The sequence below is a fragment of the Plodia interpunctella genome, chromosome 8 (assembly GCF_027563975.2).
Source record: "Plodia interpunctella isolate USDA-ARS_2022_Savannah chromosome 8, ilPloInte3.2, whole genome shotgun sequence".
NCBI lineage: Eukaryota > Metazoa > Arthropoda > Insecta > Lepidoptera > Pyralidae > Plodia > Plodia interpunctella.
Window position 1 is genome coordinate 9,900,571 of NC_071301.1, and position 26,056 is coordinate 9,926,626.

A 26,056-nucleotide genomic window follows, 5' to 3' on the forward strand; every position below is an offset into this window, starting at 1 on the left:
TCTTTTTGCCCTCTATGTTTGCTGTGTGTATAGATAATAATAATCCATTTAGGATTATTTAATATCAATTCTCAGATGAATTATTGTCTCACGCTTTAAAAGTGTGTAAATATATACGTTATACTTATGTATAACGTATATATCTATTTCAGACTCATACAACAATTGAAAGAATAAAAACACATAAATACCTACAAATATTGTAAAATATGCGAAAGTATCACACTTTCGCATGAAAGTGTGAGTACCGCTGAACCGATTTTGATGAAATTTTGTTATATATATATATATATATATATATATATATATATATATATATATATATATATATATATATATATATATATATATATTTAAAATGGACCCCCAAAATACTATCATGGTGGGTGGAAGTATTATAATAAAAGATAAAAGAATAATGTTATAGGTACCATTATAGGTAATCTACGAATAAGTTATAATAAACAAGAAATGTATCTATATATATTACTTTTTATTAATAACATATTTTTATATGCAACTTTCGGATATATTTTTTATAGTCCAATATTTTTAGGCCGCTTACTGAAAGACTCTCTCTGTTTGTCTGTCAAGTTCAATTGAATATATATAACTAATGACTCGAGGTCAAACTAATGCTACCACGGACGGAGCCGCTGACAATAGCTAGTTTCATCATCTTCATCTTATTCGTATCACTCTTGACAGAGTGGTCGTGGTCAACATGGTTTTTGATTCTGGGAGGCAGGTGTGGCTCGCCGTACGATGTCCCGCCATGTCTCCCTGCTTGTAGTCATCCTGGTGCACTCGTGTACAGGTTCCCACACCAGCGACTTCACCTGGTCAGTCCATCTCATTGGCGACCTTCCGCGCGGCCTAGTGCCTTCAGCCTTGGCCTGGACAACGAGACGCTCGATCGAGTCATGGTTTCGTCTCGAGATGTGACCAAACAGCTTAAGTATGCTAGTCAGTACTATACTTGATAACCGCTGTCTGATGTTAAGCTCATCTAATATGGAAGCATTTGTGCGAAATTCCGTCCATGACACTCGAAGCATCCTTCGCCAACACCACATTTCCAGCGCGTCTATCTACAGTCTACAGCTAGTGTAATTTCTTACTGTTTTGATGCAAGTAATGCCATCTAGTGTTAAGATGAGTTCTATCGTAATACGAAATCGATCCATCGATGTGTAATCGACAATGTCTACTTTATAATATGGAGAAATATCACTAGATGGCGTTGGTCTTAATTATATTCTACTGTAGGCTCCACACTCCGAACTCGGGCAAATTCAGACGCCACTGCATGAACATTGCGCAGTTTGTACAAGTGCTTTTATTTGTCCCAATGAAAACCCAGCAATATGTACCGAACAGCAAAAGCTTGGCGAACTGTTCGCGTATAGATGGAGCTACTGTGTAGGCTACAGAATATCGCCGAAAGACAAACGGATGTCGACAATTATGCACTAACATTGCGGAGTTTGTATGAGAGCTTTTATATAACGCAATGGAAAACCAGCAATTTATGTCTATACGCCAAGTTTCACGGTCTGTTTGCCAATAGTGTAAGGCCGTCATGATAAAGAGAACTATTCATAAGTTTGTATTTAGGGGTAGTCTTCGGAACTACTCATTCGGTAGCGAATGTATTTAGGAAGCTAGTCTAACTAGTGCACATGTCGAACAAAACGATCCAACTGTTTGTTTTACAGACGGTAGTTTTTAGCTTTTTGAGAATGATTATATAACATTTGACGTGAAAATGTGTTATAATTATTATATTTATTTTTTTTTAGTTTTGTACTTTTCGCCTGTTCATATTGCCATGGAAACTTTAAAGCTACATCTTTGCTACTGATTCGTTTAAGGGGCCATTTCTATGAAATTCAAATAAACTTAAAAGATTGGCAACCTTATCAAACATACTAGCCCCTCAACACAGCATGTTCGTACATCCTATCAAAATATTGATGTTTGGATCCATTTATGACTGGTTCAGTTAGTACTATTAACTAGTTAGTAAAATGTAGCTAACTATAGCAAAAATTTTGTCTGTTATGCCACAGCTCCACGTTGTCGATAAACCCAAACACATACCAACGCGAATGCGTCAATATTGCGTAGTTCGTATCGAGTGCTTTTATTTACCGAAATCAAAAACCAGCAATGTGTTTGGCAAACTATTCGACGACAGTGTGGAGCCGGCGTTACATTTTATGCTGGCAGACAGGTAGGTACAATTTGAGAACTCCTATGCATGTGGATAGTTTTTGTAAGACCTTATAAGTGTGTGACCTTAACTAATGTGTGTATAAGAATACACACATTAGTTTTATTAGTAGTTACAATTGACGGCTTTGAAGAAATGGCTGCGGTGAAGATTCTTGGGCTCCTTCTTCACCTGCGCTTTGGAAGTTGGCAGCAGACTTAGTTTTAACTAAATCTTGGAGGTCAATAAGTGATGAATAAGAAATCTTGAATTTGATTCATAATTAAGTACGTGTGAAAGAATGATTTTGACAAAAATAAAGCGCGGCTTGGTTGCTTAGTGGTACCTACGTATGCTTGGCGTCAGACTGACTAAAAACCTATAAACACACACAAAAACAGTTTTTAATCTTTTTAAAATCTAGGCTATCTAGCTTCCAGAAATTACACTGACTAATGCCCAAATCCTGAATGGCTACAGACCCAAACGCCCACAAAGTAATTATTAAAATCGATCGGAAATTATTGACATGCATACCATCAGTGAAAACGAACAGTTTTCTTTGACCTACCACTCCCGTCTGTTCGACTAAAATTGAGGGGCATCCAAACGGTGTTGAGTGGACAGGTAGGTGTCTCAGTTAATTGGATGGTAGGATAATTTGAGGCCATACGGGGGGGTGTGAAAGGGGGTTGTCTTGCATTATGTAGGGGCAATCAATGGTAGGTGTCGGTTGGTGATTGTTGGCCCAATCTAGTGACAGTTTGAGAGCTGTGGAGTGGACTCGATGATTTAGTACTCGATAATCTAGTAGATTCGAATACTGCTAAATTTTATTTCGTGAAAAATTTGTCCAATGCAAATATGTTGGAGCAATTATGTCACCTTCATGCCAAGACCGGCCAAAACCCGTGATTTTGTCCTATAATAACGTAATAGTATGCTTTTAGGTTTTATTTAAATAACACATTTGTATAATACAATTATATACACATAGTATTGTATGTATAATACAAAATTTTCTTAGATTTACATTTAAATATTCTTAGTTTTTTAATTCTTAATCGCTAGACATTTTAAGGTGTACAAATACTATTCTCATAATTTCACATTTCATGATAATGTCATCGATGATGAACTAAGAATGCAGACGACCGCGCGAAGTGGAGACAAAAAAATATAAGATCCCTGGGGCTCCGACGCTCAAACTGAGGAAGCAACCGGAACATCGCTGAAATGAGATAGATTACTCACTGCCACCTTTATGCTCATTTATTCAAACATAATTTACCAAGATACTAAAGCGTAGGTGACCATTTTTTATTTTTTTTTATTATGAAAAAAAAAAAACAAATCACGACTCGTCAGCTTTCCCTGTTATAGCCTGCCACCGAAGGGGTTGGGTGAAGCCTATAGAGCGCCCGTAATTTCCATGTAAGCATTGTTAGTCCTGAACGTAGCGCGACCGCGCGTTTTGATACTTCTACAGAAAAATGTTAAAGAATGAGCCTGCTCACGCTGATTAAGAAAATAGTTATAAGAATACTGAGTAAAGTACTAGTAGATAGTAGCTTTGAGAATTTTTGCGGTTTCTGCCATAGAATAGGCCCATTCCTTATCCCCATATCGCTCCAGGTAGCTAAGCGCCAAAAAGCTATAACAGTTAAAAGACAACAACATCATTTCCAAAAAGGGAGGCATGTGGCGTTGTCATAAAACCCAGCGGAATATATTTTATATTTAGAGTGGATCCGAGGCGGGCTGCAGCAAGCATGAGATGACGACTGCACGGGACTATGAATAAGATTTTCACGCCTGCGCCACACGGCCGTCACTACATTTCTGCGAGCGTTGAGATAGATCGAACATATTTATGCAGTGGACCCCTGGCGGCAATCGGCGTAAAATAAATCGCAATTTGTGATTGGTTATCATCATTTCTTATACGATTAAAATGTAAATTTTAGTAATAAATAGCCGTGTAAATCTGTCAAAATATAGTCTGATTTTCTACTACAGTTCGAGTTTCATTTCTGCAGTATACTCTCCAATAGAAGCATCCTATTTGAGAATGGCACACGCCCAGATGAAATAGAGATAACTGATTGCTTGTGAAATAATAATAATTTGAATATGGAGAATTCTATGATTAATATTGATCGACTTTTATTGCTATTTAACAAAAAACAATCGATCAAAATTATTCATAGAATACTCAAATATAACAAGAATTCAATTCTTAAATTGAATTATTGATTGATAGTTCTGATATTTGAATCAATAAATAAATAAATGTATTTATTTATTCATATGTAAATATCAAAACCTATCAGTCGCAGTCGTCAACCACTATCATGGCTGTAAAAAGTAACGTGAAAATAAATTTGTGTTAATCGAAGTGGATAGTTGCTTCGGTGATGCGCCTGCCGCCGCACGGTTCCAGGTTCGATGCCTGACAGTGACGTAATGGTGTTTTTATATGATCTGTGTTGAGATTTATTAATGAAATAAAAAGTGATGAATTTCAGTCTAAATGAAATTTGGAAAATAAAATAAATTTTTGTGAGCGCGCATTACTATGATGAAACTTTTTCACTACTCATGTAGATATATTCTAGATTCACAAAAAATGGTTTGAATATTAAAATACACAAATCGAAACAAAACTTTTAAGTTTATCAATAATATTATTTATTTATATAAGGACTATATTTTTTTAAATTTGTTTTTATATTGTTGTTATTTTAACTTAATCTTAGGATGCGTAAAAAGTATTATGATTTCAAAATACATTTTAATAATAAATATAATTACGAATAGATACTTATTTTTTTATTAATTAAAGGTATTTTCCAAACCAAAATTACATTTTTATCTAGTAGTATTTTAGAAAGAGTTATTTTTTTAACATAAATTAAAAAATATCCTAACTTTACACCTATATATATTCATAATATATTATCTTCTCTTATAATTTATCCGCTGACCGATCCACTCCATAGTTTACTTAATCGTTGCAAATAGTGCATTCTGCATTTCCCACGGCTGCCCTTGACATCGCCTATAAATCTATACCAATGGCTCAGTTATCATCAGTATCCGTTTTCAGTAAACGAGTTACGCGTTATTCTAAGTTAACATTTTATGAGTGACTATAGTTTTATATTTATATTACATATATGTGGATAAAAAAACAAGCACTGTCATTATTTTTTGACGAATTTGTGACTTGTCATGAAGTTAATTATCAAGTAATTATGTAGGAATAGTAAAATAATGTGTTATTTTTCACTATGACGTCGCGACGGTGAAAAATTTATGGAGCAAACCTCGAATTTACCTGATGAATAATGATAGTGGCCAATCTAACATTGCTTAGGTTTAATGAAAGTTTTGTATCAACACAAGGAAAAACCGGCAATATATTACGATTCGCCACCAATACGCGGTGGTATTGTAATGGTTAAGGCGCCCGCCTGTGGATCGAAAGGTCCCAGGTTCGAATCCTACTCGTGCCACATGAGTTTGTATACAAATCTCACTCATATATAGTAGTTTTCGTCGACCACCACTTGCTTCCGGTGAAGGAAAACATCGTGAGGAAACCTGCACACTGGTTGATTATTATTAACTTGTGTGTGAAATGGAGAAGGCAATGGCAAACCACTCCATTAACAATGCCAAGAAAGTTGTTGTGTGTGTTTCATTCCACGACCCTCAGGCCATGAGGAATACGACTATGAAGAAGATCACTACGACCGATAATATATTTCAAGTCTCTCTCATATAAGCGTTACCCGGTTTCTTCCGCAATTGTTGATCGTTCTGACGCTCGTCTCCACTCCGCACGGTCGCCGGCATCCCTAGTTGTCAGACCGTGTTGTTCCGTTTTCAACGTTTTATTTTCATTAAATTCAATTTCGCGCGCCTTATCGATGTATTTGTCAAATCGCACCATTTATATGGTACTGCATTCAATTCTAGCCAATAGGAACGCGCGGTTCGCCGCCGCGCATGCGCAATGCTGCCGGCGCAACAAAACGCCATAGCGGCGGCAAGGGGAGATTTTTCGTTACCGGCTCTTAGCGCGAGCGCATTAAAAAATATGTAATAATTGTGTTATCATATAAGTGCATCGCCAGTGCTCCTATATTTAAACTGGACTATTTCTATCGTTACCGAGTATTGAATTACCGTGTGTCAGGCCGGCCGGCAGGTGTTTAAGGACTATAATTCCAGTGAACCATATTCGTGAGGGATCTTGGGGTACAGCCGCTGTCTACGTGGTAAGTACGCGCAATATTCCTTATTGGCATTATTGCCTGCAGTATCGTTATTTACCGGCGAATACCGAAAGGTATTTGATCCAGATGAGCGATTGACAAATTCATAATTCATCGCGTCAATTTGCAACATTCTTTTTGGTGCCGAAACCCGGGAACTTAAATACCTACCTTCAGTCTGCCTGCCAAATACCAATTTTATTTAGTAATCGTTACTTCATTTACCGTATTTCTCGCTGACTATACATACTAGTATACAGCATAACCAAATAGTTTCAATTACTAGGTAAAAAACAAACCTTGTTCCATTTTGTTGAGTGTAGTACCTACATACCTACCTAACAACCGTACCGAGTTCATGTTTAAATATGGCGTCCATCGTATTCTAGAACATTTGTTCAGACGAATATCGTATATACCTAGTCGTTTTATACTGATTAACACAAAATTATTTACCGTTTTACCGTTTGCAATAAGCAATACTATTGCAAAATTACCGCACCATAATTTGTGTTGATATTTGTTATAACTCGACTACATCGTTCTAACCGCTTCCCAATACGCAGTCCTTATTGGGATTTACCAAATTTTATTTCGTTTTATATTCGAAATAATTTTATATCGTAACATTGTAGTATCGTATGTTCAATGACTTTCTGTGTTCTCAACTATTATTAATTTCAATAACGAAACGTCGCCGACGCGTCATCATTTTGTTGTGTCGTGTTATTGCCTACCGCCCCAACGCCACCGATAGTCCCTGAAGAAGTTAGCTACTAACATTTTATTCAAATCGAATATTTTACTATTAACTTTTTATTGTTGATAAATAGTTTATTATAGTTTTACATCGCAACAATGTCTTATTTAACTAGACGCAAATCGAAACAGAATGTTAAAAAATGTGTCAAAAATGTTTACACTATTAATAATTTACCAAGTTTGCGACGTAAACGAACTATATCCTACAATCGTATAACTAAGGCTTTGGAAATAGGTAACTTAGCTAATACCGACGAATCACAAATCGAATTGTTTCTTTCCTATTGTCATGAGATAAAAAATATAGCCGATAATTTTCATGAATCTCATTTTGCTATTTTAGACCTTCTTCAGGATGATACGGATGAGATTTCGGACGATATTCAGGATCGCTTCGATGAATTGTATTTTCAAGTTTTATCCATTCAACGAAAATTCGAACAATATTCATTACAACGAATCGATACTTCGAAATGTAATTCATTGACCGGCTCGCACAGTGGAAATATGCGTTTACCAAAAATTTCTTTGCCAACTTTTAACGGTGCGGTTAAGAAGTGGCCTGAGTTTATTGCTACTTATAATGCGTTGATTCATGAATCCACCTTGTTAAGCGATATCGAGAAATATCATTATCTGGTGTCAGTTTTGCGTGATGATGCCCTATCGTTAATTAAAACGTTTCCTGTCGCAAGTGAACATTATTTAAGTGCTTACAAAGCTTTAAAGTCCCGTTACGAGGATAAACGCGAACTAGCATTTACATGCTGGCGCGATATTTTGAATATTAATTTTAAAACTTCGAACGCTCAAGATTTTCGACGCGCCTTAGACACGATCGACGAGAACTTGACTATTTTAAAAACGTTAAATTTACCTACCGATAAATGGGATTTTATTCTTTGCTATAATGTTCTTGCCAAACTCGATAATAAATTAAGACGCGAGTTTGAGGAAAAACACACAGATATCGAGCTTCCACAATACAGTCTTTTAAGGGCGTTCTTACACTCGAAGGGCGAAGCCGCAATTCGCGACACTCATTTTGCGGCCGTAACCAATAAAACCGCTAATGTTTCAAAGGAGACACCGGGAACTTCACAGAAGTCACAGCGACATAACGCTACTCATTCTCTCGTCGCTCCCGCCGTCACTACAAATAATAAAGGTGCCGGTGACAAAGCAAATCAAGCTAAATCTGCTAATTACTCAGGCACGTCACGGTTGATTCGTAAATGTGCCTACTGTCGTAACGAACATCATATCTCAGCTTGCAAGGATTATCTGGCTAAAACCGTTGATGAACGCATGGCTGTTGCTAGCGAAAAGAAATGGTGTTATAATTGTCTTAACGCTTCTCATTCAGTGCGAGACTGCACATCGATATTTTCATGCCGTCATTGCAAACGCAAACATCACACATTACTTCATCGGGAGCAAGCGGCAAGTAATTCCAGCTCCACTAACAAACCGCCTAGCTCAACGGCCTTAGTAGCTAAGGATTCATTGGCGCAGTCTGACTCAACTTTAAATTCAACCGTTTTACTAGCAACTGCTCTTGTTCAGATTTGTGATGCTTCTGGTGAGTTTCATTCATTCCGTGCATTATTTGACACAGGTAGTCAAAATAATTTCCTTACAGCTCGTGCTGCTCAACAGTTAGGGTTGGAAACTAAAAGTGGCAACATCAACGTTTATGGGTTAGGAGGCTCACCTGCTTCAATCAGTGGCGTGGTGGAGTGCGATATTGGTACCAACCATGACATAAAATTTCGTCTCGAAATGTTCGTTATATCGAGCATTTGCGGAGATCAACCGATAGCAAGGCTAAATACGACGGGATGGGATGGTGTCAAGACATTACCGTTAGCAGATCCTGGTTTTGACATTCCTGGTCCGATCGACGTCTTATTAGGTGCCGACGTCTTTGCCGAGTCGCTACTTGAGCAACGACTGAAAGGCGGTGCCTCTCAACCGCGTGCTTTCAACTCAGTTTTCGGCTGGCTTCTACTTGGGAAGTCCAGACTTGCATCGTCTAGTCTACTTGGAGTAGCACCTCCTATTGTAGACAATAGTTTAAATACAATCGTTCAACGTTTCTGGGAAATCGATAACGTTCCACATTCTTCCCGATTAACCCCAGAAGATCAACTCTGTGAAAACAGTTTTCTTAACAATCACTACCGTGACGAGACAGGAAGGTATGTCGTGTGCCTCCCCTTCAGGGACAATGACGAGCCCGTCTTTGAAGGCTCTCGAGTAATAGCCTTACGACGCTTTCATGCCATTGAAAGGCGTCTCTCTCGTGATCATAACTTGAAACAACAATATGTTGAATTCATGACCGACTATATCGAAAGGGGCCATATGACTCTAGTGCCTACCAAGCAAATGGGTCTAGGTAAATACTATATACCGCATCATTGTGTGCTGCGTCCTGACAGCGCTACAACAAAGCTTCGTGTCGTATTCGACGCCTCGGCTAAGGATTCTAATTCCAAATCGTTAAACGACATGTTGCTGACCGGATCAAAACTGCAATCGAATATCGTGGAGATTCTTCTTCATTTTCGTGAACACGAAGTTGTCTTCATGGCAGATGTGCGCCAAATGTACCGTCAAATCAACATAGCGCCTCATCATCGTGATTACCAACGTATTCTCTGGCGAGCTCACGCAGATGAGCCTCTTCAAGAGTATATGTTAAATACCGTAACGTATGGAGTATCTTCCGCTCCATTTCTCGCGTGCCGTTCCATTCGGCAACTGGCCAACGATGAAGGTCACAAGTATCCAAAAGCAAAAAACATTTTAACTTCCGATATATATATTGATGACGTCATATCCGGAAGTTCAACGCTAACGGAGGCCCGTGAAACCAAAAGGCAACTTATCGCCCTTTTTGGTCTTGGTTCGTTTGAACTCCGAAAATGGATAAGTAATCGACCTGAGCTTCTTAGCGATTTGCCCGCAGAAGCGTGTCTTTCAGAAGCTTTCACTTTTACCGAAACTGAAGATACCACGGTCAAGGTTCTGGGCCTTAAGTGGGAGCCTGCTTCAGATTCATTCGTTTTTAACGTGAATTCATCATTTCTACCGTGTACCAAGCGAACGATTCTTAGTAAGGTCGCCAGAATTTTTGATCCTCTCGGGTTTTTGTCCCCTTTGACAATTAAGGTCAAATGTTTACTTCAAAGGCTCTGGGTTCTTGGCCTTTCGTGGGATGAAACGCCCTCACCGGAAATCATAGCCCAATGGGATGACTTCTCTTACCAACTTCCACAAGTTAGGGCTCTTAAGGTTCCACGTAAGTACGCTATCGACGGCGCTCAATCTTATGAAATACACGGATTTTGTGACAGTTCAGAAGTAGCATATGGCGCTGTCATATATCTGCGTGTTATCGAGTCTGACGGCTCCATTCGCGTTTTTCTCATTTGTGCAAAGGCTCGTGTAGCTCCTCTAAAACGCCAATCGATACCTCGCTTGGAGCTTTGCGGCGCGATGCTGCTCGCAGACCTTGTCAAATTTGTCAAGGACTCGCTACGAATTCCTATCCACGACATTTATTTGTGGTGTGATTCAACCGTTACCTTGGCCTGGTTGCGTGCTCCTTCTTCTCGCTGGGTAACATTTGTCGCAAATCGAGTAAGCTACATTCAAGATATTGTTCCGACCGAGAAGTGAAGGCACGTACCTTCAGCCACAAATCCCGCAGATGTTTGTTCGCGTGGACAATCGCCTCAGGAGTTGCTCCATAACGCTCTATGGTGGGCGGGGCCAGCGTGGTTGTCTCAACCACAATCTGAGTGGCCCATCGATAATTCAAAAAATCATTTAAATGACAATATGGTTCTTGCTGAGCAACGTCATCCCACGGTTCTCTTTTCAGATCAAATTAACAATCAAACATCTCTTATCGATCTATTATTTGAAAAACATTCTTCTTTAGACAAAATTTGTCGCATCATCGCCTACATTCGTAGATTTTATAATAGCATGCGTAATATTGTTCCGCGAGCAGATAGCCTTTTTATAACAGACATTGAGCGTCATCAAGCTTTATTAATTATCGTTAAACAGTTTCAGAACCGCTATTTTTCAGACGTCATATCAATTTTACAATCACGAAATCAGCTGCCTCGCATCTTTCGTAAACTAAGCCCCTTCTTGGACGAGCAGGGTATACTCAGGGTGGGCGGACGCCTCGCGCGCTCCGGTCTTGAGTTCGAACATAAGCATCCTGCATTGTTGCCCAAGAAAAGTGCGCTTACATCAGCTGTAATCGAATCGATTCATCGAAATAATTTTCATCCAGGTCTGAATACTACTTATTATCTGATATTACAACAATTTTGGATACTTGCAGCGAAACATACTATACGACATCATCTCTCAAAATGTTTGAGATGTTACCGTCTGAATCCCAAACCTCTGCAACCATTTATGAGCGATCTTCCGGCTTTTCGGGTCAACCAAGCCAAACCTTTCTCAGTGGTCGGTGTAGATCTGGGAGGGCCTTTTCGAATCAAGCTTGGACCTCATCGTGGTGCAAAAATCGATAAGGCATACTTATGCTTATTCGTATGCTTGAGCACAAAAGCGGTGCATCTTGAGGTAGTTTCCACCCTATCGACCGACAGCTTCATCGCGGCATTACGTCGCTTCATTTCTCGTCGCGGTCGCTGCAATATTATTCATTCTGATTGTGGAACCAACTTTGTTGGTGCAAGTTCACAACTAGCATCATGTATCGAACAAGCTTCGCATGCGGAAAAAATTGCCTTTAAACGTAACGTTCCTTCAGCTCCTCACTTCGGAGGTGTGTGGGAGATCCAAATTAAGGTAGCAAAAACACACTTGTATCGTATTGTTGGCGATCAAGTCCTAACATTTGAAGAGCTTACCACCCTCTTCACTCAGATCGAATCCATTTTAAATTCGAGACCTTTATGTCCATTGAGCTCGGATCCAAACGACTTTAATGTTTTAACGCCTGGTCATTTTTTAACGCTGGAACCTCTTACAGCTGTACCAGATCACGACTATACCAATATCAAAATCCAGCGACTCAATCGATGGCAACTTATTCAATCTTTTCAACAACAATTTTGGAAGCGTTGGAAAAGTGAATATTTACATTCATTAACTCAACGAGCAAAATGGAACAAAGACTCAACACCGTTAACCGTTAATTCAATGGTACTTATTAAGGAGGATAACCGACCTCCTCTTCAATGGGCACTAGGACGAGTTGTTTCGTTGCATCCTGGCCCTGATGGAGTAGTTAGGGTAGCAACCGTTAAAACAGCTAAAGATTCCTCATTGAAGAGGCCTTTAGTAAAACTATGTCCTTTGCCGTCCATGTAATCAAGTCAACTTTCTTAGCTTAAGTTTATCGTAGTTTTAGTTTATGTATCGATAATTATCGTCATTTTGTTTTATGTTAGGAAAATCCTATTGGTATTTTGGTGGGCGGAATGTTCCGTTTTCAACGTTTTATTTTCATTAAATTCAATTTCGCGCGCCTTATCGATGTATTTGTCAAATCGCACCATTTATATGGTACTGCATTCAATTCTAGCCAATAGGAACGCGCGGTTCGCCGCCGCGCATGCGCAATGCTGCCGGCGCAACAAAACGCCATAGCGGCGGCAAGGGGAGATTTTTCGTTACCGGCTCTTAGCGCGAGCTGTCCAAGTTAGAATCGTCAATCTATTAAGATGTACCTAGCAATACTTATGTTATACAGTCCGCTTGTGAGTCGATGGTATTTTTAGTTGCAAATAAACAGTCATTGAGATCGTACGTAATTATTATTTAAAATAATCCCCACAACGAAGAGTCAATCTTATCGACATCAACATATGGTCCTTAATCGAACCGGATCAGTGGACGAGCATCGGACTTGCGACGAGCCTACGAAAGATAAGAAACCGGTCGAGCGGCCTACGAAGGCCTACGAGTAGTGCTACGCGGTGCAGTTTCAAAGCAAATTAAATGACGTGTTATTTTATTCAATTGGAGTGATAAAAACTTTGGTGTTTTAATTGATTTCCTGACTTTCGGTACGAGATTTTGTGGACGTTATAGTGAGTGAGTGAGTTGAGCTTCGAGACTTTACAAAAACTGAGTAATTTCGTACATTGTTCTATGAGTTATTAAGGAGATTAACTTAGGATACCTGGATTGCCTACGAAGTCGTTGTGGGTATTATATCGAGGGAGTGAGTTTTTATTATACCTATACAATGGAGGCGCTTGTAGCTATTCAAATGGAGTATTTAAGTAATTTGCAACGAGCTGAGAAGAATTATAGAAAATCTCCTAAAGAAAGGATTAAGAAATCGTATGTAGAAACCAGATTAGAGATGTTAGATCAAAAATTTATGGATTTTAAGGAAGGACATAAGCAAGTGATATTAAATGCATCAAAAGATAGAAACGAGGCATATTTTACAAACGGCGTTTATGACGAATATGAAGATTTGTATGTTCAATACAAAACCACGTTGCGGGAAGCTTTAGAGTCGTTCCTACCGTCGACTTCCACGTCAACGGTGGCTGGCGAGCGCAGTAACAGTAATGACGCAATCAAACTGCCGCGTCTGATTTTACCTACTTTCTCTGGAGCGTACCAAGATTGGCAAACATTTTATGATATGTTCTTATCCCTTATACATAACAACAAGAATATTACACCCGTACAAAAATTACACTATTTAAAAGGAAATTTATCTGGAGAGGCAAGAGATTTGTTGCGTAACTTTTCAACAACCGATGCAAATTATGAGGAGGCTTGGAAACAATTGGTACGACGATACAACAATAAGAGATATAACTGTAATGCGGTTATGAAGAATTTGTTCGCGCCTAGGAAAATTAATTCTGAATCCTCCTTAGCAATCAAGCAGTTGGTGGATAATACCTCATCTTGTTTGAAATCATTGCAAAATATGGGCATCAACATCACATCATGGGACACAATAATAATATTTTTAGTGATTTCTAAACTGGATTCGGAGTCTGTGAAACTATGGGAACAGCATCTAAATATTATTGGTGATGAGTTGCCTAGTTGGGAACAACTAAGAGATTTTTTGGAGTCTAGATTCAGGGCACTCGAGATGATCGATACCACGTGCACACGCCCTTCACCAACTAAACCTGCGGCCAAGGCAAAGACTTTCCATACTGCTATTGCAAGCAAACAGAAAAGTAAGGAGATTGAATGTGCAAAATGCAATGAAAATCATTACATTTATCACTGCAAACAATTCGAAATGATGTCGCCAAGAGCACGACAGGATTTTGTACAGAATGGTCGCCTGTGTTTCAATTGCTTATCACCTACGCACACAGTGATAAAATGTCGGCAATCTAATTGTAGAAAATGTGGAAGGAAACACCACACGATGTTACATTTTGAGAAGGAGGAGCGAGGAACCCATCTGGATGCGGCAATAGTACCAGCGAGCGGCGCTACAGCGACGGCGTCATCCAGTGGCCAAGAGGGAGCGAATTCATCACGAGGTGACCCACAAATTACAGTAGCGTTTTCCAGAGGAGGTCTTCAGCCAGACAGGGTGCTTCTGGCAACGGCTAGAGTTAAGGTATTGTCAACTAATGGTTGCAAATATGTTATAAGAGCTTTACTTGATCAAGGGTCTCAGGCATCCTTCTTGACAGAGGCTACGGCTCAATTACTTGGTCTTAAACGTAAATCTGTAAGTGGTTGGGTGTCAGGGTTAGGAGATAGTCGTACAAATATTAAACATTCGGTTTCACTGCGCCTTGAATCACGTCATAGCCATCAAACTATATATGTCAATGCGTACGTTTTACCTTCACTTACTTCATTGCTTCCAGCATGCAAAGTTAGCAAACCAGTGTGGTCAGAGATTGATAGTCTGCCTTTAGCAGATCCTACATATACCATTCCAGGTAAAATCGATATCCTTTTAGGAGCAGAAGTGTATGCAGAGTCACTGTTAGATGGAATGTTAAAAAATCCTGATGGTATTATAGCCCAGAATACTATCTTTGGCTGGGTTTTATCGGGAAGGGCGTCACGTGAAACTGAGCAGCAGGTACATGTGGATATTAATAGCTTACACATACAGGTTGGAGAGGATGAATTGCTAAAAAGGTTTTGGGAAATGGAAGATGAACCTAACATGCTACAAAAGGAGATGACAAGGGAGGAGAAATTATGCGAGGAGATTTTTAATGCTACAACGATAAGAGATGAAGAAGGGAGACTTGTAGTAAAATTGCCATTTTCTTCAAATGACCCTAAATGTCAATATGGCAATTCTAGAGATATATGCGTAAAGAGGTTAGAGATTTTAGAGAGGAAATTACACAAAAATCCACAATTGAGACAAGAATACAACAAAGTGATGAGTGAGTATTTGAGTATGAATCACATGAGACTAATTACAGAGAACGAGCGAGAAAATAACAAGGCGGTTTATCTACCACACCATGCTGTGGTTCGAGAGGATAAGGAGACTACAAAAGTACGAGTGGTTTTTGATGCTTCGAGTAAGGGTACAAACAATGTGGCATTAAACGATGATCTGCTCATCGGGCCAAAGTTGCAGCAGGATCTTAGACATATTTTGATAAGATGGAGAAACCACAAGGTATGTATCATCGCGGACATTGTGAAAATGTATAGGATGGTTTGTGTCGCCGAGGAGGATACTGAATTCCAGCGAATGGTTTGGAGATTCGCAGCTGACGGATCAGAGCCTATACAAGATTACAAACTGCTCAGACTAACTTTCGGGACAGCCTGTGCGCCGTACTTAGCAGTAAAATCTTTGCAAAGATTAGCAGAATTAGAGCAAGATAAGTATCCAATAGCAGCTAGAGTAACTAAGCAGGACTACTATATGGATGATCTTATTAGTGGTGCAGAAGATGAAGCTGAAGCGTTGAGAATATATGATGAGATGAAAAAATTACTGAAACTAGGAGGGTTTGAACTTCAGAAGTGGAACAGTAATAGTGAGAGTTTGCTACAGAAAATGGACAGATTGAGTGAATATGAGACATCAGATGCCATTAAGTTAAATAAATCGATTAAAATTCTTGGAGTGAGTTGGAGTAGAGAGACTGATAATTTCGAGTATGTAGTGAATTTACCTGAGTGTAAGGAACCTGTCACGAAAAGGCAAGTACTTTCTGATGTAGCAAAGTTATACGACCCATTAGGTTGGATCGCACCAGTGGTGGTTGTTGCAAAAATATTTATTCAGCGTTTGTGGCAATCAGGTCTGCAGTGGGATGATAGTTTGACAGAAGAACTACTTAAACAGTGGGTTGCTTACAGAAGTAGTTTAAATGATTTAAAACATTATGCATTACCGAGATGGTTGAATGTAACACGAGGAACCAAAACGGAATTGCACGTCTTCTCAGACGCATCGAGATCAGCCTTTGCTGCCGTTGTATATGCGCGAGTCGTTGACGAGGCAAACGAAACAATATATGTACACCTTGTGACAGCGAAGACGAAAGTAGCTCATGTTCAAAAGGAGATCTCGATCCCGAGACTCGAGTTGGCGGCAGCAGCTTTAGCAGCTAAACTTATTTTAGAGGTTTCACAGGTAATGAGTATACCTAAGGAAGACTTGCATGGGTGGACGGACTCCACCATCGTTTTGGCTTGGCTCAAAGGAGGATCATCGCGTTGGACAACTTTTGTAAGTAACCGGGTGTCCACTATTTTGAATATAATGGACGTTGGGCAGTGGAGCCACGTGCCTACAGAGTCGAACCCTGCAGACTGCGCTTCGAGAGGGTTGTCACCCAAGGAGTTGATAGATCACCCACTCTGGTTAAGGGGACCAAAATGGTTGACAAGTAATCAAATAGAGTTTGGCACGATAGTCGAAGATACACATGAAGAAGAGAGAGTAAGGTCTTTTATTGCTTTATCTAATTCTGATAAAAACGAATTTATTTGGTCAAGATTTTCGTCGTTAATGAGATTGTTGAAAGTAGTGTCTTATTGTCGAAGAGTAATGAATTTTAAAATATCAAAAAATGTGAGAGATAAAATTTCGAAATTTATAACTGTGGAGGAAATGAATATGACACTATTAGTATGCATTAAACTGGTACAGGAATTAGAATTTGAGAAAGAGATAAAGCAGTTGAAGACTTCAGGTTATGTGCCTAAAAGGAGTAAGCTCCGCACTCTTTGCCCTTTTTTGGACCAAAAAGGAGTACTTAGAGTTTCTGGACGTATAACTCAGTCGGAAGCATGTTATGATATACGACATCCAATAATTATGCCTGGTAAAAATCATTTTACTATGCTTTTAATTTTGGATGCTCATCATAACACTAAACATGGTGGGCCACAACTCATGCTTAATTATCTTAGAACTAAGTATTGGATTTTACGAGGAAAGGAGCGAGTTAAGAAAGTATTTAGAGAATGTGTCATTTGTGTGAGGTACTCGAACAGAAAGAGTACTCCCTTGATGGGTTTGTTACCGAAGGCGAGAGTAAAACCGAGTAAACCATTCAAATCGGCTGGAGTAGACTATTGCGGTCCAATAAATATTAGATTTTCACCAGGTCGCGGTGCAAAGGCCTACAAGGGGTACATCTGTTTATTTGTGTGCATGGTAACCCGAGCTGTGCATTTAGAGGCAGTTACAGATTTGACGTCAAAGAGCTTTATCGCAGCCTTTAGGCGTTTTACAGCTCGCAGAGGCCATTGTCAGGATTTATATAGTGACAATGGCACCAATTTCGTTGGTGCTGATAGAGAAATGCGAGAAATGTTTGACAGGGCTAAGTCACGAGTGCCTGAAGAGATAGTTGCTCAGCTTACATTGTTTCGGACGACGTGGCATTATATCCCTCCCCATGCCCCGAATTTCGGAGGTTTATGGGAAGCCTCTGTGCGCAGCACAAAGACCCATCTGCATAAAGTAGTCGGGAATTGTACGCTTACATATGAGGAGATGGTTACTGTCCTGGCGCAAGTGGAAGCATGTCTAAATTCGCGTCCAATATCTTTATTAAGTGACGACCCAAACGATCCTCTACCCTTGACACCAGGTCACTTTTTGGTAGGTGAACCATTATTAAATATAGCGGATGACGACTACACAAAACATAATATTACTGGTTTAGACAGATGGCGCTTAACGCAAAAAATTGTATCTGATTTTTGGAATAGATGGTACAAGGAATATCTGGTTAATCTTAATGTAAGACATAAATGGAATAAAAATTGTACTGAGTTTGAGATTGGAGACATTGTATTGTTAAAGGAAGACAACATTCCTCCTGCTAAATGGATTTTAGGTAAAATTATAGATAAACATCCAGGACCTGATCTGATTACACGAGTTGTTTCTGTTAAATGTAAATCAGGTGTACTTAAACGTCCAGTGAGTAAACTTTGTGTCATAACTAAATAAATTATATTTTGTAATTTTGCTTGTTATCATATTTTGAAGTTTTTGTTATTACGGTTGAATTGTTTTGCAATTATTGGGTCATGTATGTGAATCATTGTTGCTCTTAAGTTAGATATAGTGACGGTGGGCGGCAGTTACTTGTTTATCGACCACATTTTGTTTCTTTTAAATTCATTGGGTTTGTTCAGATTTTTTGTTTTGTTAAGTTTCTATAGGTTTATGTTTGATATGAGTTGTATTGAGATGTAGGCATCTGTAGGCTACTGAGTGAGTTAGTTGCTTGATACATATTGTTAATTAAAGAACTAGGGTTCTTGGTGGGCGGAATGTCCAAGTTAGAATCGTCAATCTATTAAGATGTACCTAGCAATACTTATGTTATACAGTCCGCTTGTGAGTCGATGGTATTTTTAGTTGCAAATAAACAGTCATTGAGATCGTACGTAATTATTATTTAAAATAATCCCCACAACGAAGAGTCAATCTTATCGACATCAACACGAGCGCATTAAAAAATATGTAATAATTGTGTTATCATATAAGTGCATCGCCAGTGCTCCTATATTTAAACTGGACTATTTCTATCGTTACCGAGTATTGAATTACCGTGTGTCAGGCCGGCCGGCAGGTGTTTAAGGACTATAATTCCAGTGAACCATATTCGTGAGGGATCTTGGGGTACAGCCGCTGTCTACGTGGTAAGTACGCGCAATATTCCTTATTGGCATTATTGCCTGCAGTATCGTTATTTACCGGCGAATACCGAAAGGTATTTGATCCAGATGAGCGATTGACAAATTCATAATTCATCGCGTCAATTTGCAACAATTGGCACGCATATCATCCTTGACGACATCAAGCCAGCACTTCTTGGGTTTTCCTCTTCTATCAAGTCCATGCGTAAACTGCATTTTATTTGTCGGCCGATAATGTAATACTTAGACAAGAAACAAACAAATATGAATTCACTAAGGGCACCTATGATTGCGGTGACAATTTGCGACTATAAGGGCCTTGTCGTCGTCTGATAAATACAAATTAAGGCCCTACTGGTCCCTTGTGGCGAGTGAAGGGCCAAACAGATTATAAAGGTTGAAAATTCCAGAGCCCTAAAGTTTAGATTGAGCTCTTTGTTATAAATATCGGTCAGTGTGGGCCCGATAAAGAAGTTGCTTATTATAATGAAAACCAGGCTTTTCCAGTCTATATTAAGATATAAAATATCTTTATATACAGATTTATCAATGTTATAAATTACAAATGTTTCAAACTTCGAGTGGCACTAGAAGAAGTATAAAAGAATATCAAAACTATATAATTTTCAATAGAATGCATGAAGTTGATTCGACAAATTATTCTCGGGTGCGTAGGGGTTGTGAAGCCGCGAAGCCCGCGGTCAAAAACCTTGAACATTTAGATCACATAAAGATCTGACTGTGATTTTACAACCGGCCGCCTGCCTGACGTCAACCCTCCTTGGGAACGCTATTGTTGCCTATCAGCTGCCTAGGTTGAGTGTCCCTTAGTCGCCTCGTACGACATCCACGGGAGGATACGGAGTAGTCCTTCCTATTCTAGGGTGGAAACACATGACAAAGTATACACGAGTGTCAGGCCAAAATATTTTCCTTCAAAACGCGAACCGACAAAAGGCAAAGTTTGACCCGAAAACGTTATACACTGTTGTACCATGACAAATGAGAGCCATCACGTTTGATGGAAGCCTCGACGTCTATTAATTTGATTATTCTCACAGCTAATGGATTGCCTACTTATGCCTTTTCAGGGCGGTGACAGAGGGCCCCTCTTAAAGTAGCACGCATCTACAAAACTTTTTAAAGGATCACTAAAAACGATATCAATTGTTTAAAAAAAAAGTTGTGAGCATATATAGGTGATGGGGGGACATCAAAGAATGGACCATTTTATATAGTTATAGCCCAAGTTTTTATTTTATTTATTATTTTTATTTTATTTTATTTTACTGACATATTATTGTTTTAAATTTTAAGGTAGAATCTTCAGTTGTTCAACAGTGTTGAACAAGTTTCACTTGTAGACATAGTGAACTAGTAAAGTATAGAAAGACGGAAATAAACAACGAACGTGACATGTGCATTTAATAGTGTGTATAATATAATAGTGTTGATAAAAACTAAACAAAAATGGGTTGTGGGTCGTCCGGAAACGTAGTCCCAGCGCAAGAGAACACCGCAAATGGACATAAGCCCGCAAATGGACACGGCGCCGCAAATGGCCACAAAGACAATCGGGAAGACAATGATGACTTGCCAACGGTTGTACTACCCGAGTCGCCGGTCAAGGCTAAACCTCGTGAGTACCTATATTCTGTACTAGCTGGGCAACAGCATCTCTGCCTGATAGACTATATGGTCTATCAGGCAGAGATGCTGTTCCCTCTGGTCAGTAATTATTTTTATTTAGAATATTGTCCAAATCGGTCTAGTTGTAGATTTATGCGTTTATAACATTAGTATGCATGTAAAAATGTTAGTTTGGCTTTGGGTACAGCCATATATATATATATATATATATAGATAAACATCCAATCAGAAAAAGATCATTTTCCATCATGACCCGACCGGGGTTCGAACCCGGGACCTCTCGGTTCAAAGGCAAACACTTTTCCACTGCGCCACCGTGTCTTCAAACCGCTAGCTATACCAAAATGAGATAAGGATAGACGGATGATAATAATTGCATATTCAATCTAAGAAAGAAAGAAAACATTTATTTGCCAAAAACATGAGTATAAATATACAAATTGATGTCAAAATGAATTAAACCTACATGTTTTACCGAATATAGGTATGCAAATATAAATAAATAAAGAGGAGCATGCTATCCATTACAAAAACAAAATAAAAAAAGAATTATAATGTATACTAGCACTAAATTCTATCCGAGTCTATCATTAAAGAAATCATTTAAAGTATAATAACATTTATCAGTTAATAAAGACTTGAGGTGCTTTTTGCTGCTAATGTTTACGTGATACTATTCGTTTCACATCGTCCTATTTTCAGTAAAATAAAGTATTTATAATTATGTGACACGATATTAAGTATAATAGTTCAATGTTTATGTGGAACAAACAGAATGTAAATTAATCAGAAATTATGCAAACACACACATACGCTACGCCACTGTTGGAATAATATTGGGTTACAAAAAAAAAATCTAAAACATTTTAGCATTTTATGGCCAATTAAGAAAACTTTGCTCGTGTGGAGATGACACAAACATTTTAAAACATTTTTGCACGTTTATGAACATTTAAGAAAAACTCTTTGAACACTACTTTAGCGTAGAAACAGCTATTGATATCAGTATACCAAAGTGAAATGTTGAATTTCATGACGAGTTTTTTCCTGATATACACATATACAAACATAAAGACAAACATTATTTTAGCTTCTATAGATTTGATTTGATAAAAACATTTGATTTCTGTGCCCTTTTTTAACCTGTTCCATCCCACTGCGGGGCAAAGGTCTTTTCCAAGTCTTTCTGTACCCTATACATACATACTTTATAAAGAAGAAAACAGAAACATAAACTCTTTATTGCACCACATACAGAAGAAACATTGGTTATATAATTTGGTATTCAAAAAGAATTGACTCCAAGGGAGAACTTATCACTAAAGTAATTTCTTCCAACCAACCAACAAAATTTTCAAGAAGAAAAACTCAGTCTATATCATATAAACATTTTCCTATTTGAATACATATTGTGACAATAAAATAGACAGTGCTTCTTTTTCCAGCGATAGCCTTCGAAATACCGCTAGAAGAGTTCGACGGAACACGACGCGAGTCGACCCACACCCCTCCGCCCCACTTGCAGCGGCTGCTGCAACCCCCACAGCCTGAGATCACCCTCCCAGATATAGAAGAGAAGCTGGCCGAAGCTGAACAGAGGAGGCAAACGGTAAATACGATATTTACATTATATTATTAGAAAAAAAAATTAAGAAACAATAATGGTAAGCCCTTCTGGCATATAGGGACCAACAATGTTCAAATGAGTTTCTTTCGGCATTTCTTCTTAGCAGTGGTCGTTCCGAAATGCCAGTAGTTTGCAACTTGTGAGAAATTACCATAATATAAAAAAAATACGTGAAAATGTGCCTGTGAATGTCTAATTTCTGAATAAATGATTTGAATTTGAATATTGCGACTATTATTCTTTTAACGGCAAATTATGTAGGGAATAAATTTCTAAATATGTCGTTGCCGCCTGTCCCTCACACCTTATACTAGGACAAACCCAAAAAGTGCTGAAAACGGTGAATATAAATTGAAAACAATATACTCTGATTTGCTCTACTCATAGCTCGATGAGTATAAAAATCTTTGACAAAAACAATCAGAAATGTTCTCAATGACGAAGCATTTTGCTGATTATAGCACTTACCTATGTTATAAATGTAATTGTGACATCAGAACATCATGAATGTAATTAAACTAACACAATAGACCTAAGCGTATTTAGCATTCACAAAATCAAAAATAAAGTTCTTATTTTATATGTTCATTTGTACTGTTCATTTACTCAAAACTTGGACTTCAAAATTCAAAGGAAAGGTCTTTAATAACGCACACAGGAACCGGAGCTCGAACTTAAATTGCACCAATTTCCCGTACCTCAATGCACTCCCATTTCATTTCGAATTTCCCAAATTAATACCGAGCTTCTCTACTGTAATTTAAAGTATTGCGCAGGTTCATATTGCCATTCGGCTCATTACAGTTGTCATGGAACTATTTAGGTTGTATAAGATTATTCAAAAACCAACTTTTGCCTGCGCCTTCACCCGTGTTCAATTCGTGCGTCCGCTCATAACTTATTAACGTCAATATCCTCGGGTTCTAAGCAACGTATCGTAAAGAAACCTATACAAGATTTTAAGTTAGACCATCCGCTATACAACTGAGAAACCACATCAAATTCCAATCCTGTAGTTTTTACGTCTTGCGCGAACAAACATACACTTACAGTTTTATCATATATATAGACAGACAAATATAGATAATTTAGTCTCTCTCTGTCATCTTCGCAGTACCCGGTAAAATTCAAAGATGTTTTAATTTTGAAGATTTGGCATTACAACCGACCGCCTGCCTGACGTTAACCCTATTTGGGAACGCTGTTGTTGCCCATCAAGCTATTTGTCCCTTAATCGCCTCGTACGATATCCACGGTAAAATACAATGCACATGTTACTACGTGTTGGTAGAGGTTATTCGTCTGAGGAAATAGCAGCCAGCCATCTTGTTACCAGAGTTGGAGATCTGTGGTGGATATATATATTTCAGAGTTTAAAAAAGAATACTGACTTTATATGACTGACGCCCTCGCAGCCAAACAATATGTCTTAAATGAAAAATAAATTGAGTTTTTTACAAAAATGTAAAAAACTTATTTTATTTTTAATTACAAAGTTTTTGTTGTCAGAGATATATATATATATATATATATATATATATATATATATATATATATATATATATATATATATATATATATATATATATATATAGATATATATATATATATATATCTGCTTCAAAATTGAGGTGCAAGATTTCACCCGAGACATAGGGACAAATTAAAAGAAAAAAATTAAAAAAATTACAGATCTTGCAACAGAGAGCTGCGTCTGCGCAGAAGAGGGCTCAAAAGATGATGAAGTCACTTCATGAGATGGACAGGCTGGACTCCGAACATGTACGTATACTGTTTATATATATACTTAAGCCGCTAAGCATAGAAAACTGAAATTTGGTACTTGTGTAAGTTCCTTGGGGAATGTAAGGAAGCAACAAAAGATATCTCTAAATATCCAGCACAAAAAAGCTAGTATATTTGGTCAAAACCGTCGTAAAATCTCATCTTATCCTATCACAACCTTAACTAATAGTGTAAATTCGAGTATGTTTGTTTGTTACCTCTTCACGCTTTATATAATTAACCAAACTTCTCCAAAAAAAATTATGCACGCATGTAGTTTGAAGTAAAAGGACCTAGGGTATACATACCTATCATCCCGGAAAAATAAATTTCCCTTAGTAGCCTCGTAGGACATCCACGGGAAGATATGGACATCCACGGGACGGTCCTACTCTAGGGCGGGACCACACGCCACATTTTATCAGCACTCGATCACAAATTGTGATTGTAATTTATTTTTTTCAGGAACACACTGACACCACCAATAAACACGGGATTAATTCAGTGACAATACCGCCGGAACCAGGAGTTTGTGAAGACAAACACATCACCTAGATTTATTTACTCTCGCTTTAGATACTTTTATATTCAAAACTAAAGACTCGTCCCGGGTTCGCTCGTGTAATAATATAATAAATATACACCTAAACCATCCTCTAGAATCACACTATCTATTGGTGAAAACCGTATGAAAGTCCATCCATAAGTTTTTGAGTTTATCGCGAACAGATAGACAGGTGCGGCAGTGCACTTTATTTTATAATATGTAAGGATAATGAGTTCAACCATAATCAATATTATTGTAAAAGACACTAGAATTGAATTAATTCATAACATTGAAAATATGCGGACTTTTTGCGTAATAATATAATTTATTACATACAGAATACTACTTTAAAATATTTTACTCAGTAAATACCTTAGTAATATTTTGTTTTACTTTGTGATATTATAATAATATTTTAAAGTTTTAATTTTATGTTTTTTTATAATGAAAATAGTTATTTGTTTTATTACTATAAGTATAACAATGCTATTTATGTTAATACTAATACATGTTATAGGAATATAATTATTTTTTATCAAATCACATTAAAAAGTTTCAATTACTTCCCATTTTTTTAAACTTGCATTACTTTTAAAAACGCCGACGAACAGTGTTTTGGATTCCGTACAATTTCTACTAAATTGTGGCTTCAAAATTGAAATGCTATAATTAGTATGCAAGTTTTTATGCAACACTATGAGTGACCTAGTAGTAAAAAAGTCATGCCAGATGACTTTAGGCGATTTGAATAAAATCTGACACCAGTGTTGGCAATAACACACTCGATATGATGATGATGAGTATAAAAGCAAAACATAATACCCTATTACGTATTCAGAGCAAGTTTAGGTACACAATGGAGTAACATACTCACACGGCATGAAGCTAGAGGGTCTACTCCATTGTTCCCGAAAATTATGTTTGTCAGATTATACAGGCCTACAATTTTCCTTGTGGCTTGTCAAGCGGTAATATTTGGTGAGACGAAACGCTTTATGGTTATGTAATTGGTTATGGTTTGACGACCTCGGTGGCGCAGTGGT

At 38.0% G+C, this 26,056-nt stretch overlaps 1 protein-coding gene across 6 annotated transcripts; it reads left to right on the plus strand.

Annotated features, from left to right (window-relative positions):
- The first annotated feature begins 4,624 nt into the window (after window positions 1-4,624).
- On the plus strand, window positions 4,625-25,549 carry LOC128671727 (uncharacterized). Of its 6 annotated transcripts, none has more exons than XM_053748461.1 (5): window positions 4,625-4,678; window positions 20,722-21,043; window positions 22,485-22,663; window positions 24,374-24,463; window positions 24,932-25,549. In XM_053748461.1, exons 2-5 carry the CDS (start codon window positions 20,875-20,877, stop codon window positions 25,019-25,021), a joined length of 528 nt encoding a protein of 175 aa, XP_053604436.1. In that variant the 5' UTR covers window positions 4,625-4,678; window positions 20,722-20,874; the 3' UTR covers window positions 25,022-25,549. The 6 variants fall into 6 exon arrangements, with proteins under 6 accessions (XP_053604436.1, XP_053604434.1, XP_053604432.1 ...); XM_053748459.1 differs by having other exon boundaries at window positions 4,631-4,847; XM_053748457.1 differs by having other exon boundaries at window positions 4,631-4,777.
- Window positions 25,550-26,056: the final 507 nt, after the last annotated feature.

Coding starts and splice junctions, on each gene's coding strand:
- LOC128671727 (XM_053748461.1), top strand. CDS start 20,875: ATGGGTTGTGGGTCGTCCGGAAACGTAGTCCCAGCGCAAGAGAACACC. Junction 21,044..22,484: donor GCCGGTCAAGGCTAAACCTC/GTGAGTACCTAT, acceptor TAAAATAGACAG/TGCTTCTTTTTCCAGCGATA. Junction 22,664..24,373: donor CTGAACAGAGGAGGCAAACG/GTAAATACGATA, acceptor AAAAAATTACAG/ATCTTGCAACAGAGAGCTGC.